Raw genomic sequence first — 17,975 nt, 5'->3', positions numbered from 1 at the left:
TTGAAACAAGTCCGCTGGAGTATGTGATATTCCCCAGAATTATTGAGGTCCATGGAAATGCCAGCCAAGACCACATTATTCTTTCTGCTATAAGAGAGATACACTTCCCAAAAGAATAAGTTTTGGTATCTGCCATATTCCATTGAGCAATTATTGAGAACGGTTTGTGTTCCCTAATTATGCTTTTATCTTTCACAAATAAAATACAAAACAAAGCATTGTAGTTTCCATAAAAAGAACTGAAATATCAGACAGAAAACAGAATGGAAACAGTCATTCTTCCTGTCATCCTGGGTGCTTTTCATTGGACTTTGAGAGCTTCCACAACGCACATGCAATCAGTGAGCATTTATCACTGCCTGAAACCTGTGTGGCATATTCCGTATAAGTCTACAAAGATCATCCTATGGTATCCGTTCCCATTGTTCAGTGATGGTCGATGAGAGTTCTTGGAGAGTCTGTGGTGGAACAGGACTACCATGAACACGTCTGTCAAGCATGTCCCACATAGGTTTAGGTTTGGACTCACTGCCACTTCAATATCTAGGCTTCATAAGACATCCCTGCACACACCCACCACATAGGCCATAGTGTTAGAAGGAATTCACCACCACCACCACCACCACCACCACCACCACCACATACAGCAGCCGTCACACCATCGAACAGGATCTGTTCAATGTACTGCCTGTAGGTAAGGCAACTGTGGACAAAAAGTTCTGTATGGCTGTCAACAATGAAGATTCCTCACATCATCACAGAACCTTGGAAACTGTTGATTTGCTGGATAACATTTGGCAGACACCACTCGCCACAGTCTTCACACACAAGCTTGGCCATCACCTTGTGGCAGATGATATCTGGACTCATTTGTGAATAACACATTTTGCCAGTGACGAAGTCGCCTCAATATGTCTTGCCAAGTTGGGCACTCAAATAGGATGTCTGGGTTGTAAGTGCTTTCTCATAACTTGTTCATTAGTCTGATCAGACACAGCGGCTCTAGTGGCCCTTCTGAGATCATCTTGCAGTGCTCTGGCACTATCTGTATGATGCTGCAACAGAGAGATGGCCAGATATCAATCCTTACATGGGGTCATAATGTGTTGGCGACCTTGTCCAACTCACCTCGTTTACTGACCTGTCTCTTTGTAGTGTGTCCACAACCTATGGATGACACATCAAGAGGTGTTGCAGCAACATGACCGAAAGTCAATCCTTTTTGGATCAAATGGCCTGCCCTCTCAACTTGCACTGCATTAAAATGTCGCATTGCATGTGCTTGGTTGAATACAACATCCACAAATGACAACTTCCATCTGTGTACCTCACTAGAAAACAATGGGACATAAGTACTCACTTCCATCGAAGGGTCACCTGACGCTGTAATACGTAACACAGCCAATAGATGGCAAATGATTTTTAAGTTTTGCCAACATTGAAAGTTAAAATCTTGAGCCATCCAATAAGACAAGAGGTACAGCTTGAATTAAAACATATTTAACATACTGAACATGATCACTTAATTCCTTTGAGCAGTGTATATGAGCCAGGTGGGATACATTCAGACTTAAAGAATAATTCAAATTCCAAAGAAGGCAGGTGCTGACAGGTGTGAATTTGACCAAATCATCTGTTTCATAAGTCAGGGTTGCAAAATAGATGTGAATTATTTGCAGAAGAATGGAAAAACTGGTGGAGGTTGACCTCAGGGAGGATCAGTTTTTGTTCCAGGGAAACATAGGAACACGCAAGGCAAGACCTGGACAGAAAGATAAAAGAAGGGCAAACCTACATTTATAGCATTTGTAGATTTGTCTAGAATACACTAGTTGAAATTCTGTCAGCAGCAAGAATAAAATACACGGAGTGGAAGGCTATCTGCCACTTGCACATAAAGCAGCTGCAGAGCAATGTGAAAAGATAGGAGTCAAGAAGTGAGACAAGGTTGCAGCCTCTTCCCAATATTGTTCAGTCTATATATTGAGGAAGCAGTAAAGGAAACCAAGAAAAATTTTGAACCAGAATTTAAAGCTCAGAGAGAAGAAATGACTTGACGTTTTGCTAATGGCATTGTAATTCTGTCAGAGATGGCAAAATATTTAGGTCAGTTGAATGTTTGGATGATGTCTTGAAAACAGGTTATAAGATGAAATCAACAAAAGTAAAACATAAGTGGTGGAATGTAGTTGAATTAAATCAGGTGGTGCTGAAGTATTTGATTAAGAAATGAGATCTAAGAGTAACAGTTTTGGTATTTGGCAGCAATATAAGCCAAAGTAGAGGGAATATAAAATGTAGACTGGCTGTGACACAAAGAGCTTTTCTGAAAAAAGAGAAATTTATTAATATCTAATATAAAATGAAATGTTGGGAAGTGTTTTGTGAAGGTATTTACCTGGAGCATAGCCTTGTACAGGAATGAAATGTAGATGATAAAAAAATTCAGGCAAGGAGATACTAGAAGCTTTTGAAATTTGGTGCTATGGAAGAATGCTGAAGATTAGATGTGTAGATTAACTGCAGTGGAGGTACTGAAACGGATAGTGGAAAAAAGAAATTTATAGCTTAACTTAACGACTTAAGACAGTGGTGGATAAGGCACATTTTAAGGCATGTAGGAGTCATCATTTTGGTAATGGAGGAAAATATGAGAAGTGAAAACTGTAGCAGAAAGCAGGTTCAAATGAATGTATGTTGCAGTAGTAATTCAGAGATGAAGGGGCTTGCACAGGATAGAATAGCATCAAGATCTACGACAATGGATGTTGAATCTTTTACGAGCAGAAATATGTGATACTGAGCAAGTAATTTACACCAGTTTTTTCCCAAATGTAGATTACAGTAACGTGAGTATTATTCCAACCTGCTATCACTGCATACACTCTCCAAACAGTTTTATGTGGACTCACCAGTAAGACTTGAGAAAGAGTGACACTTTGTCTAATCCTTGACTAGCTAAACAGCTTTTCCACTGACAGTTTACAACATGCAGTTGCCCAGGGAATCAGCTGTCGAAAGATTCTGTAGCAGGCACTCACCTGTACTAATACAAGCAGTTCGTCAGCATTTCTGAGACAGTGGCAACTATGGGCATCCATACAAGTTGCTGTGTGTATGCTTTTAGTCCTTCACTCATTTCAGTAAAAAAAAAAAAAAAAAAAAAAAAAAAAAAAAAAAAAAAAAAAAAAAAAAAAAAAAAAAAAAAAAAAAACACCATTAAGAAGGTGGCTTCTCTGGTTTCATTCTGGGCACAGACAGGAATTCTTTGTGGCTGTCAGTGAGCACAGCAGCACGAGGCACAGTTGAACTTCATGTATTATTAATTTTTATGAAGAGCTATGATGAAATGTTGCTAGCACAATGTCATGTCTTTCCACTTGATGCTTCTTATTACTTTAATCATGCCTCATATAGTGTCCCTTTTATTTTGCCAAATACTGCTTATGTCTTTTGTATTGATGAATGTTAATTTAAATCTGACAATTTCCACTTAAGCTTTTTTTTCTGTAGTTTACTTTATGTATCTCACAGAATGTTGTGTATCAGATGTGTGCTTTTTTCCACTTTCTCCCCTTATGAATTTCTTGGACAGCCGGAAAGGAGACAACGAAGAACCAGCTCTCTGTCTTCCCTGCTGGTATGTCCTGTTTGCTAAATATGCATGTCTCCTGACTGTTTCATGTGATGCGTGTTGCATTTTGAAGCTGTTTTCACAGCACTGGGGTTTGTTTTGCTGTCATTTGTGTGTGTGTGTGTGTGTGTGTGTGTGTGTGTGTGTGTGTGTGTGTGTGTGACAGTCCATTATAGTGTATGTACATTTTGTGCCTGTGTTTACTGTAAATATTTTGTACAGTCTGCATTCGTCTTCATTGTAAATCCATTGTATGTTAAGTATGTAGCTTCATTGTAAATTGTAAGCATTTTATGTTGATTTAAAAGCACAGGTATGCCTTCTGGATTGTATTTTGCTCGTTTTAAGAAAAAATTATGTTACCATGATTCTTGCATGGAAATAAAAAAATCAAGCAGTTAAATAACCTTTTGTGCCAGAGTTAGATGTTGATAATACGAGTCATGTATTGTTTTACGTCAGTAATGTTACTTGCACTGGTAGCTGTAAGGCATGCATAATTAGCTCAAGATTCCCCCCCCCCCCCCTCCCCCCTTAATTTTAAAAAGTATTGTTTACATTTTTTTCTCAGAAGAAACTAGCATAACAAAACTGTAATATGATTTTCTATTTAAAAGCAGCTTTGGTGGGTAATTTCAGTTTTATTGTAGCTTATGAAATTATAACAGCGAGAAATTTTAAAATGATTCTCCTGTAAAAACAAATGCCAACAAAATGAATTCTTTTAATGTTCACATAGTACACATTCCATCTCTTCACTAGTGTGTTGTGTGGAAGAAGTATTTATTTCAGAAAGTAATGTAGATAGTGAAACATTTCTTGTTAGTTTCAGCTGACATCCATTATGTTATACTAATCAGCTTTTATTTTTTAATTGATCATAGTGGCATGAAAATGTGATGATAAATTTTACAAATTCTGTTTTCCAGCAAATAGTAATGGCTAATTTAAAGCATGAAAAAGTGTAAAGGGGTACTATTTTGAACATTACTTTCACAGTTGAGTTGTCAGTATTGTTGTTTGTTTGACATCACTGTTGACCAGCATGCAAGATTACGTAGTTTGGAACAGCATCTTACCTTTCAGATGTTCAGTTTGAGGATATACATAGGTGGGCTCACATTTTTGTCACTCATGGCTGTTAGTTACATATTTAGAAAACTTGTGGACTTGCTGTCAGAAAGAGAATGAGTATGTCATTCATATTTTACATTTCCCAGTGTTCAGCCAGATCGATGCTTCCATTTTTACTTATGGAGCAGCTTCCCTGGACATTGTTAGTGGTGTTTAAGGCCTTGTTTGAATCAAACCTGAACACCCAAGAACATAAGGTAGATCTGTCAACCCAGTACATGTGTTTACTAACGCAACTGAGCATATGATTTTGTTTCTAAATTCAGGAAAATAAGTGTATGTGGTCAGAGTGGTCTAACATTGCCCTAACATTATACTTCATTCTTTACTTTTACAAATATTTTGGCAGCTCTTTGTAATATATGAATTTAAAGTGTGCCGTGATTTGCCTGTACAGCTTAAACAATTACCTTGAGTTACTGAACCAGGAACTGTGCAGTTTAACACAACAGGTATTAATTGGAGTAATTGCACATGCATTTCCATGTTTGTCATTGATTGGATCCCATTTTGTGGCCGTAGCTCTGCAACAGTGCATTTCTCACCTGTTGGTATCAAGCAAGTTTTGCACAATGCAACGTCATCTATCCCACTATGACCTTATTGTCAGGTCACATATTCATGTATGTGAGTAAATGGACTCCCCTAAACTGCTTCAACTCTTGCCGTTTAAGAGCACATGCCTGGAGAGAGAGAGAGAGAGAGAGAGAGAGAGAGATTGTTGTTGCCTGTTGTGATGTTGTACATTACTATATAGAAGCATGAGCATTGTAGAAGTTGGTTGCTTCATGTGTCTTGTTACAGTGAGTGCTTCGTGACTTCGTGAGAGGCAATGACCTGGAGGGTTGCATGAAAACTATGAAAACTGTATTTTTAAGGGTCTGTGTAGTTTGTCGGCAGGACAGATGTTGTACTATGATTCCATTTTCAGGGCCATTCAAGCTACATCACACACCTGGACTGGTCAGAAGACAGCCAGCACATCAGGAGTAACTCGGGAGACTATGAACTCTTATACTGTAAGTTTCATATTTACATCTCTTGTTACATATGGTAGTTCGCAGCACTTGGTAATATTACCATGTAGCCTACAATACCCAAACCATTACAGCTAAATCCTTGTTAAAATTAATAACTCTTTGTTAGTGTGCTCACAGAGATGAACTGTTTTTAGGAAGATAATGATTCAAGCCTATAGTTGTCAAAAAGGATCATAGTCTTTCTTAAGAATCCTGGAGAACTTGAAGGAAATAGGAGGGCAGCTTCTTTTGAAAGGCTACAATAGTATACTTTGAGTAATGCTCCACACAGCTGAAATGTTAACTCTAAAAACTAAAGAATTTTTTCAATTCAGTGTTTAAGTAAGCAGGGGAAAATGACTTTCCCAATCGTGATTGAAAGATCCAAAACAGAGATGAATGTAAAAAGAAACAGCAAATTATTTATCAAAACTGTATTGCTGATATTATTATTATTATTATTATTATTATTATTATATTCTCAGGTCACTTGACCATTTCAATTTATTGTTTTTTTGTGGTTTCCTTTTCTTCAGTACACTTTCACATGTTATGTTTTTTCTTCCTGTCCCTTGGCCACTTCATACTGGCCTTTTTCACTCTCGTACCCTGGAATCCTTTCATATTCAGTACTTTTCCCTGAACACTTTTGTCCATTGTTTCTTCAGCTTTTATATTATTTTTTCTACGTTCTTTTTTACTTTGTGGATCCAACTTGTTGGCTTCTTATCGCATGAACATTTGAAGTCATTTTGGTTAATCTACTGACTTCCATTAGATATAAATGTCCAAGAGATACTAGTCTTCTTTTTCTCATAACTTTGATACATTTTAATAAATTTCCTTGTTACTTCATAACTTCCAGTCCTCCATAGGTTTTCAAGAGTCTAATATGTTCCTAATGATTTGTCTTTGTAGTGTTTCTAATGTATCTAAAATGTAGTGTAATGCTAGACATGTACTTGCATATAGAATTTTGGTTTCACTACTGTATGGTAAGGCCTTATCTTTGCATTTTTAGACAGGCATTATTTTGTTGTAAGTCTTCAGTTGCACCACATGCCCTTCCCATTTTATGTATCTCTTCTTCTATAGCAGCTGTTTCCAAACCGTTTTCTTGGATTATCGCCTCAAAATATTTAATTTCTTTAACCTTCTCTATTTGGCCAATATCTGTATTCAGAAATTTTTGTGTATTTTTAAGACTTGTTCAAAATTTTTCATCTGTAGAGACTCTTAAGCAGGTTCTGTGGCCTATTTCTTTTAAAAGATTAATTTGTGTTGCAGCAAATGTCTCATTTTACTATCATCAACATAATTTATTTAATGATCTTTATTGATCACTTTGCTCAATCATACAAAGAGGTGATGTTATTCAATAATAAAATTCAGTCCAATAATAATTCAATAAGATAATTCAGTAATGCATTGGCTATTGAAGGATTATTGCAGTATGTTATATAAAGGGTGTTTTGCTCTTCTGACTACCCAATATTTCTTCATTCTTTCAGTTATTTTCTTTCTTTCTCCATCTGAGATTGTTTTTCCTGTTGTCCTTTCATTGATCTTAATCTCTAGTCCAACATGCATGTCTTGCAGTGTTTTGGTTTCCTCCATTTAGTTTTCTAAGCCATCTACTGTAATTTGGAGTTCTCTTATATCTTCCTTAATTTCTGTGGTGCATTTAATGTTGCTCTTACTATTCCGAATTTTTTTTATTATTCTGTAATTCCATTTTCTGTAAGTAAAGTGTTTATTATTTCAAAAGTAATTGCCATAACTGTTAATACATTTATCCCATTGTGAAACAATATGGACAGTGCCATCACAGAAAAGAGTGTGCAGCAGGTTACAGAACTATGACTGTACCCAGCCATCCACCTCCTTGTCTGAAGTAAATCGACAGCCACAAATTTCTTTTTTCTGAACTCCAAAAATATGGAAATCGAATAGGGGCAGATCAGGACTGTATGGAGAATTTGTAAGGGCTTTCCTGTGAAACTTCTACAGTGTGTTCGAATCAGACTTCTCAACATGTGAGAGAGTTCTTACACACCCTCCATACAGTCCCGATTTCTCCCCATGCGAATTCCGTATTTTTGGTACACTGAAATAGACATTTGTTGCTGTCAATTTGCTTTGAATGAAGAGGTACATGCCTGGGTACAACCGTGATTCCATAGGCAATTGAAAACATTTTTCCATGGAGGTATAGCTGCCATGTTTAACACTGGAATAAATATATTATCATTGATGGTGTTTACTTTTTAAATAAGGAACGGTTTATGAACTTTTTCCCCTCTGCCGCCTCTTCATTTGACTGCCCCTAATATTATTATTTCTCTTTGATGCAGTATTTATGTTTTTGATTCACACAAAAATAATTTTCACATCGATACTGTCTTCTTGCCCAGGATGGTTATATGCTCTGATGCAAAGATATTCACCAAATTCACATCTGACATAAGTAAGAGATTGGGAATCCTGACTAACTGAAAAGAAAATTAAGAACATGTCTGATAAGCATCCTTGCAAATTATTTTGATATTTAGGAGCAGGGATTGAAAATTCCTATTGAATACATGACAAATAACAGCATTAATTGTGCACCTGCATGGCAAGTAGCAGTTCATAGTATAAATATGTCATCATATCATAAAAGATTAACAGCTGCTACTTAATATACACTGCCTGACAAAAAGTTGAACACTCAGAAGGTGTGGTCATAGGTTAATGTAACTATGCACTTGTTCACACAATCAATGGGAATCTAAATAATTGGTTACAATTCTCTGTGAGAAGTAGAACAGACACCAGAGTGCATTATTTTTGTTCAATTTTAGTGTCTTTACCAGGTCTGGAAGTGTATATGAGGGGCACAGACAGCATCAGGTGTTGAGTGATTACTGTGAAGAGTACAGACATGGTGGGTTATCATGTGAGGCAGTGTTATCAGCACCTGACAGAGTTTGAAAGGGTCTTCTGGTTGAGTTGTGCAGTATCAAGATCTGTGGAGCATTCTGATGTGAAAGTGGCCTAATATTGACCTGTACGGGAAAGTGGGTGTGGGCATACTCTTCGTTGATGTTCTGGTCGACAACTTATGATCAGCACAAGAGGGGTAGCTGTTCTGTGCATCAAACACATCCATGCAAGTAATGGACCAACTGCAATGTTCCGTGTCAGTGTGCACCATTGGTTCAGAAATTAGTAGCAGCCAGGCTATGGAATTACTATCCAATGTGTAGGCTGCTGTTAACACCACAATTTAATTCATTAGATAATAAATTAGTGGCTGTGACATATCAAAAGCCTTGACTGTGTGAACCACACCTTTCTGTTAAGTAAATTAGAATATTACAGTGTCACTGGCAGTGCTGCGAAATGGGTTGAGTTCTCTCTAACAGGAAGCAGAGGGTGTCGTTGAGAAATACCTGTGCAGTAAGCAGTCAGTCTTTATATGATTTGGAATTAGTTACATGTGGTGTTCCTCAAGGTTTCATCTTGGGTCCATTGCTTTTTCTTGTATACATTAATGACCTCTCGTCTGTTACATTGCCAGATGTTTGCATGTGATACAAACATTGCAATAAGTAGAAAGTAAAGTACAGATTTAGAAATAACTGCTAATTAAATTTTCACAGACGTTAATAAATGGTTTAAAGCTAATTCACTGTAATTAAACTTTGAAAAGACCCACTATATGCAGTTCAGAACCTGTGGGAGATTTCCTTTCAGCATGTGTATAACATATACGACATGCAGATCGGAGAGGTTAACAGTGTTGAATTTCTCAGATTACAACTCAATAATAAATTCAGTTTGGAAAGGCATACCAAAGAATTGCTTAAGTGCATAACCAAGTCTGTATTTGCAGTGAGAATGATGTCAAATGTAGGAGATAGAAATATAAAAAAACTTGCATACTTTGCTAACTTTCATTCTGTTAAATCATATTTTTAGTGTGCAAAAGCGTATACTAAGAATTGTTTGTGGTGTAAATTCAAGAGTGTCATGTAGAAACCTGTTCAAGGAACTTTGTATTCTAAGCACTGCTTCTCAGTACATTTTTTCCTTAATGAAATTTGTTGCAAGTAACATATCTCTATTTCCAACCAATAGCTCAATACATAGTATCAATACTAGGAATAAGAAAAATGTACATAAAGACCAAAAATCACTTACCTTGGTCCAAAAAGGGGTTCAGTATTCAGGAACACACATTTTCAATAAATTGCCAGCAACCATTAAAAACTTGGTTTCAGATAAAACACAGTTTAAACAGAGTTTGAAAGCCTTTTTGATAGACAACTCCTACTCTATAGATGAATATCTTAACAGAGACTGTTAGGCCAGCTTAAGTAAAAATGTCTGTTAGATTTCAGTGTTGACAGCACTTTGTCACAACAGTCAAGATTAGGTATTTTGTGTATGATAAATTTATTAATAGTGCATAACAATGATTCACTCTGATAGCGTACCAATTCTGTAAATATTAGCTGTTCCAGTTTACTGTATTGTATTCACCTAGTCTGACAATCTCATGACAAATGATCAGGTTAGTAAATATTATATTCGAATGTTTTAGGTTTTTTATGTTATACTTTCCAAGATGTTCCACACCCATTAGAATAATCTCATTATTTGAGTCTATTGAATGAAACCTGAATCTAATGTAATCACAAATGGCTGAGTTTGGAATGATACCATGACTTAGATGCATGGCTTTCTGATGAATGGCATGTGTTCAGTGATGAATCACAGTTCAGCACTACCCCAGATGAAAATTGTTGGCAAATGTAGTAGCAACCTAGTGGGAGGTCTCATTCTTCCAATGTTTTGGAAGAGGTCACCACGTGGGGACCCAAGGGTTGTGACTTCAGGTAACTCTGACGGCACAGTTTAACAAACAGTGTAGTAATAATTTGTTAATACTGTGAATAGATTGTGTTCCTATGACTTGCTTCTCTCTTTTTTTAATGTATTTCTTGAGATGTTCCACATCCTTAAAGTTCTCCTGGTCCATAATATATACAGGATGTGATGAATGACTAAGTGAATGGAAGAGAATTACAATGAAGTATTTAGCATTATGAACAGATCGTATGCCCATTATGAACAGATGGTATGCCATAAGATGTGCGTGATTCTGACAGCATATGTACTTGACAGATTCTCTTCATGAGAATAATAATCATCCTGCCCTATTTTGGCAGTCTTTATTTGAAGATTGGCAGACTTCTTAAAAACAATTATATTAAATGCAATTTTGAGCCTTTTTCATGGATTTTGGCTTCCCAGGACAATCTTGTTGCTTTACTGTGAGGTATTTCTAAGATTTCTGCACCAGTGTGAGTAATGCTATATTTAGTGGTCTTAACTCTACAGTAAGGGTAGAGAGGACAGCATACACTGTGATAGTGACTTGCGAAAGTCGAGGTTTACCAAGCAGTATCTTTGTACGAGATGGAGGATTACATAAAAATGAGGTCCTTGCTACTGCTTTCCCTTATTAAAGAAACTGATGACATTTGCTTAAATCATAATGCAAGTATCTTGACAAGATACAGGATCTGGTACTAACTCTGTTAAACTCATTTTGAATATTCACACTGATGTGACAAAAAGGACAGAAAGTCGACTGCTTCATGCCTTTACAGTGAGGTGACAAAAATCATGGGATACATTCTAATATCATGTCAGATCTTCATTTGCCCAGAGTAGTATAGCAACTTGACTTGGCATGGACTCGACAAGCCTCTGAGGCCCCTGCAGAAATGCAGAGGCATGCTGCACTATAGCCATCTGTAATTGTGAAAGTGATGCCGGTGCAGTATTTTGTGCATGAACTGCCCTCTCGATGATGTCCCATGTTGGACAATATGGGTGGCCAAACCATTCGCTTGAATTGTTCACAATTTTCTTCAAAGCAATCACAAAAAATTGTGGCATGATGACACTGAACACTATCATCCGTTAAAATTCATTTATTGTTTGGGTGGCAGCAAAAGGTCTCAAAGTAGCCAGATATGACCATTTCCAGTCACCGGTTGGTTTTGTCAGACCAGAGGGCACAGTCCATTCCATGTAAACACAGCCCAAATCAGCTTGCACAGTGCCTTGTTGACAACTTGAGTCCATGGTTTCATGTGGTCTGCACCCCTCTTGAACTCTGCCATCAGTTCTTACCAATAAAATTCAGGACTCATCTGACCAGGCCACGATTTCCAATCATCTAGGGGCCAACCGACATGGTCACGAGCACAGGAAGGCACTACAAGCAACATTCTGCTGTCAGAAAAGGCACTTGCATAGGTTGCTGCCACAGCCTATTAACACCAAATTTTGCCATACTGTCCTGACTTACGCAATTGTTGTACATCCCACATTGATTTCTGCAGTTATTTCAAACAGTACTGCTTGTCTATTAGCTCTACACAAACGCCACTGCTGTCCATTATTAAGTGAAGGCTGTCTGACACTGCGTTGTCTGTGGTGAGAGTAATGTCTGAAATTTAGTATTCTCAGCACACTCTTGACACTCTCAAATATTGGAATATTGAATTCCCTTAAGATTTCCGAAACGGAATGTCCCATGCATCTAGCTGCAATTACCATTCTGTCAGTTAATGCCTGTTGTGTGACCATAATCACATCAGAAACCTTTTCACACAAATCACCTTAGTCAAATGAAAGCCCCACCAGTGCACTGCCCTTTTACATGTTGTGTAGATGATACTAGCACCAACTGTATTTGTGCATATTGCAATCCCCTGACTTTTGTCACCTCAGTGTATACACAGCAGATATGGTGATCGATTTTCTTTGCATGCTGTTACTAGGTGGTGGTGCTGCTGAAGTGAGTTATTTCAGCATATCCATTATTTCCTGCTGCTCTTCATATTTTTTGTGCCTGTGTTGCACCACGATTTAAGCCCTATTAGTGTGTTCCACCAGTAACTTGAAAATAACAGGCATATACTCAATTGAAACACTGTGAAGTATCAACAGTATTATTAAATTGTATTTTGATGAATGTACTGCAGTGTCCTGAGACAGTGTGGCACTGTTTCAGTGGCCCTATAGAATCAAAGATGAAATGGAATTGCTGTTAAGGAACTTAAAATAGTAATTTTTTGTGCTTTTGGGTTGTACATAACACACAAGTTCCTAAAAAAGGTTGTTCTCAGGCCCGGCACGAGATATCAATATTAACCCAATGGAAAATATATTTATAAAGAAATTCCCTGAAAGTTTAGTTACAAACAAATAAAAGTGAAAGAAAACTTTCACAATATCTTGAATGGGAGTTAGCCGATGCCATAGCATTTGAAACTATGATTTGCTTCATCTAACTTAAGAGGAAAGAAGTGCTGGCTCTGGCCAAAATTTATTGTATCAAGCTGCGCATTTTTTTTCTTCAGTAAACTACATTTTTACTTGTCATTTGCAAAATATTGTTTCAGGGTCTTCAGCAAGTCAGTAATGAAAACTGTTCAAAATCTGGCAGTTGAATTTTTGTACTTGAATAGGATGTCTTTCTCATGATTTAATTTTGAATAATTATCATGAAGTATTTGTTGTGATCTTTCCTTTCATTCACGTCTCGCATTTCTTCAGAAGCATTGTTCTGTTACTACACTGTTCTCCCTCTGCCTACAGGGAATGCCGGTCTGTGTAGGCAGATACAGCAGTCCTCTTCGATGAGAGACATCGCATGGGCAACAACCAACTGCACCATCACTTTCGACACAGTCGGTATCTGGCCGGAGGGCGCTGACGGCACGGACGTAAATGGCTGCTGTCGAGCCCACGAGGCTCCGCTGCTCGCCACGGCTGATGATTTTGGCAAAGTCAAGCTGTACACATTCCCTGCCTCACAGCCTAAGGTATGAATCTTGTGTTTGTTTGTTTATGGTATTGTTTTTTTTATGTTGCCATATTGGTCTTCTTTTGTTCTAGCCTCTGTAGGATCACTAGTATTACCTTCATGTACTCCTTTTTTTTCCCTTCAAGCCCCACAAGTTCTCCATACTTTCTCCTCTTAAATCCTCAGTACCTCCTGCTAGACTGATGATTGTCCTTCCTTTTCATGTATCCTCCTGTCTATGATCATGGGCATATTTTGTTGATATTCATCTTATAACTTCTTTTCATTATACTATTCATTCTGTTCAACTGATCTTCCAGTTCTTTTGCCATCTCTGGCAGAAATACAATGTCACCTCCTCACTGTAATTTTTTATCCCTGAACTTCAATTCCCATTCTGAATTTCTCCTTGGTTTCCTTTATTGTTCACTCGGTGTACAGATTCAGTAACATCGGGAATCGGCTACCAACCTGTCCCCTTCCATCTCAATTACTGCTTCCCTTCCATGTCCTTAGACTCATAACTGCAGTCTGTTTTCTGTAGAATCTGTGAATAACTTTTTGTTCTCTGTAGCTACTATAATTTGAAAATGTGTATACCGGTCAGCATTGTCAAAGGCTTTCTCTGAATCTTACAAATATAACTTTTGTTTAACTCTCTTTAACCATTATCTTATAACAAGGAGAGGTCCTCAGTGGTTGGATTGATTTTCTGAAAGCATCTGTACAGTATGAACATTAAGGTCCAAGGTATTACACCCTACAGCCATTCACACTGGTGGATCCTCATTTGCAAGTAACTGATGGAAAATTTTTTTTTGATTTTTGCATTACACTCTACAACTTTAAAATAGTAATTATATACAGACTACTTGGGTAGTGTAATGGTTAACATACAGTCCTCACATGTAAAAGGTTGTGGGTTCAAATCTTGTCAGGTACATTAAAAATTATTTTTAAATCCATATTGAAATAACTTTATTATTTTTATGCAGTTAATTGATTGCTATGTCATATTAATCATTGCCTTAACTATTTCATTTGCCCTTATTTTAACTTTGTCATTCTTTTTCATTTGAAATATTTGTGCATGTGATTTTTCATTATTTTTATTTACCTATCGCAATATTTTAAACATTTGAAAATGCCATTGATTAAAAAACAAAAGACAAAATATCTATTTATATTGACTGTGCAGTGGTGTCTTTTTTGCCATAAGGTGTACACTTTTTGGGTGGTAATCATCATATGGTTCATATGGCTCTGAGCATTATGGGACTTAACTGCTGAGGTCATCAGTCCCCTAGAACTTAGAACTACTTAAACCTAACTAACCTAAGGACACAACACACATCCATGCCCGAGGCAGGATTCGAACCTGTGACCGTAGCGGTCTCGCGGTTCCAGACTGTAGCGCCTAGAACCGCTCAGCCACACTGGCCGGCGGTAATCATCATACAAACATTTAAAACATAAATTCTTATTGCACTATGGACAATGTAATGGAGATAAAGATTTAAACAGAAGAAGAGATTGTTAGTGAAACAAAATTCAAGCAAAATGAAGAAAAGAAATAATAAATGCAATAACATGGACGAAAATATAAGATGATAAAATAGAAGACGTTATATTGAAATTAATAAATGACAATATGTAAAAGATTTCTAGTGGAAAAAAAATGATTGGAAGGAAAGTGAGAGCAAATGAAAAAGTTAACATCATCATTAATCCGGTGTAACATGTGAACAGAAAATTTAAAAAATACATTTAAATCAAATCATTTAATAAACATAATGATAGGTCGATTTGATAAAGATCTAAAAATAAAAAAAATTCATGCGACCAGAGAAGATTGGGACCTACAATCTTTTGCATTTGAGAACTATACCATAACTGTTACACTGCTTAGCACTTCTTTACTTAGCACTAGCTGGCGTTAGATTTTGTTATTCATACAGCTGCTTCTTTCTCCAAAGGTCTCTTTAATTTTCTTAAATGTGCCATCTATTTTTCCCCTAGTTACCCTGTGGAAAGCCCAGGTTGAAATTAACTTTCCCAGTTCATGTCCCCTCACCTTTGTGCTCGCTCTCTGCCAATGCAATCACCAGTCTTTCCCCTCTCTGCTCCTCTTCTTTTCCATACACCATGACATGATTTTTCCCAATTTTTCATGCAGTTCTTACTGAATATGTAAATTTTTCTTTTAGTCACTTTGCCACATTTACGGCGGTCACAGCAGCCACGTGACATCTGTGGCATTCCTGCACGACGACTCGCGACTCATCTCGACAGGTGGACGTGACACGAGTGTCATGCAGTGGGCACTGGTCTGATTCTGCTGATGAAGTCATACTGTCAGTGAATTATTTATTCCCATAGTGAACGGAATGCAAAAAGACATGTGTTCTTCCCAATGTAACAGACAGGTGATTGTGTGTTTATTTTTTTATAAAAAGGAGCTACAGGCACTGTGTCAGTGGATAAAATGTGCGATTATAATAGTTCTGATGTATTGTGTCAGTAAGTGCTTGAGAATCTGATATTTTGAATTTTTTAAGGTGTGTCTACTAGAATATAATCACATTCTGCTGGGACAGTTGATAGAATGGAAATTTCAGTTAACCATCAGTTGCAATGCAACAGATTTTTCTGTAAAGTTATCAGAATATTGTAATAATTGGAAGTTTTGATTAGGTGTTATTTTTTGTGCATTTTACAGATTGTCTGACTCAGGTTCAGAGGTCCTCTACCTGGGATATTATGAAACAAGTGCTCTTTCTCTTCCTCTCAGGGATAACAAAATATGCCTATTATTTATTGGCTCATAGGCCTTTTGGAAATGTTTGTCTGCAGATTATAGTAGAACATTAAGAGCTGTCTTCAAATACTTGATAAGAAACTAGATCTTGCATTTTTTTTACTCCATTTTACTGGTGAGGACAAAGTAGAAAGCTGTTGGCACCAGCAACAGATGTATATCATTTATGCTTGAGTAAGAAAGAGTATTTCTGCTATGCATAATTGGAAAATGATGTGCCTTCTGCAATTCTTAACTGCTGTGCAGCTGCAAATGCATTAAAACTGTGCTAAGTTTGTGAATATACACTACAATTATGTTGAAATTTTGTACAGTATATTACACTGAGTTTATGATGTATTTCATGAAATGTATTGTGCTAAACTTAATAATTTATTAATTAATGTAGTACTGTACAGTAAAATGTCCATAAAGCCACTGTTAATGAACTAGACTGTTCATATGTCCATTGTATTGTTTTACTAATACACATGAAATTTAACAGCAAAAAGTATGAATGTTTAATCAATTTCGCTTTCCCACTGGTTTGTAAGTAGCATGTGAGCACTGTCCTTGTATTAATCACTTCTGTATAAACTTTTTTTTGGACTGAAATGTGCACTGTCAGACATCATCATCTTAGACCTGCTGGTGACAAATAGACCCAAATATTTTGACTCATTGTAGAACAGGGATTCAGTGATCATAAGGCCATTACTAAATGTGGCTGTAAATAGGAATACAAAGGAAGGTAGGAAGATCTTTGTTTAGCAAGAGTGACAGAGACAGATTTCGTATTACCTGACAGGTCAATATACAAATTTCATCTGCAGCACTGATAATTTTAAGCATCAATGTACAAAAATCAAAAGCATCGTACAATATGCTTTTAGACCTGTATGGTCCAAGCAAAATTGTGAGAGATGGAGAAGGCCCACTGTCGTTAGACAACCACATTAGGAAGCTGCTACAAAATCAAATCGAGCTTCACTGCCAATTTAACTGTCAAAGCCTCACAAACAAATAAAAGCTTAACAAAACTAAAATTATCATAAGAAGGGCAGTGCAGGAAGCATTCATCAAATCTGAAAGCAAATTCTGTCTGCCAACTTAACAGAAAATCTTAAAAATTTTGTTTCTTACAATCAATCGGCAAATGGATCGAAGCCATCTGTCCAGGTGCTCTGCAACCATGATGGCACTGAAACTGAGGACAACACAGAAAATCCAAACATCTTATTCCAAAACTGTTTCACGGAAGATTGCTCTGAAAATGACAGATATCGAAATAAGTAACCAAGAGATAGGAAAGCAACTAAAATCACTAAACAAGGGAAAGGCCACTGGACCTGATGGGATACCATTTTGATTCTACACAGAACTACAAAAGAATTCCATGTCTTCTAGCACCCAAGTGCTATAGGTCTCTAGCAGAATGAAGCATTCCTAATGATTAGGTAAAAGCACAGTTCATTACCGTTTTCAAGAAGGGTCAGCAAACACGCCCACAGAAATATAATC

At 37.0% G+C, this 17,975-nt stretch overlaps 1 protein-coding gene across 6 annotated transcripts in view; it reads left to right on the top strand.

Moving 5' to 3' along the window:
• LOC126425276 (echinoderm microtubule-associated protein-like 2) overlaps window positions 1-16,941 on the top strand; it is a 723,324-nt gene extending 706,383 nt beyond the window's left edge. For 3 of the 6 annotated variants that reach the window (XM_050088244.1, XM_050088247.1, XM_050088246.1), the window contains 4 exons: window positions 3,596-3,640; window positions 5,700-5,787; window positions 13,450-13,676; window positions 15,865-16,940. In XM_050088244.1, the coding sequence (XP_049944201.1) occupies window positions 3,596-3,640; window positions 5,700-5,787; window positions 13,450-13,676; window positions 15,865-15,990 (486 nt within the window). In that variant the 3' untranslated portion in view covers window positions 15,991-16,940. Of the gene's footprint in view, window positions 1-3,595; window positions 3,641-5,699; window positions 5,788-13,449; window positions 13,677-15,864 lie in introns of all 6 variants that reach the window. The other 3 variants (XM_050088243.1, XM_050088245.1, XM_050088248.1) reach the window with 3 other exon arrangements.
• Window positions 16,942-17,975: the final 1,034 nt, after the last annotated feature.

The sequence above is a fragment of the Schistocerca serialis genome, chromosome 10 (genome assembly GCF_023864345.2).
Source record: "Schistocerca serialis cubense isolate TAMUIC-IGC-003099 chromosome 10, iqSchSeri2.2, whole genome shotgun sequence".
NCBI lineage: Eukaryota > Metazoa > Arthropoda > Insecta > Orthoptera > Acrididae > Schistocerca > Schistocerca serialis.
Note: the sequence above shows the minus strand (reverse complement) of the source record. Positions and strands in the feature narration are given on the sequence as shown.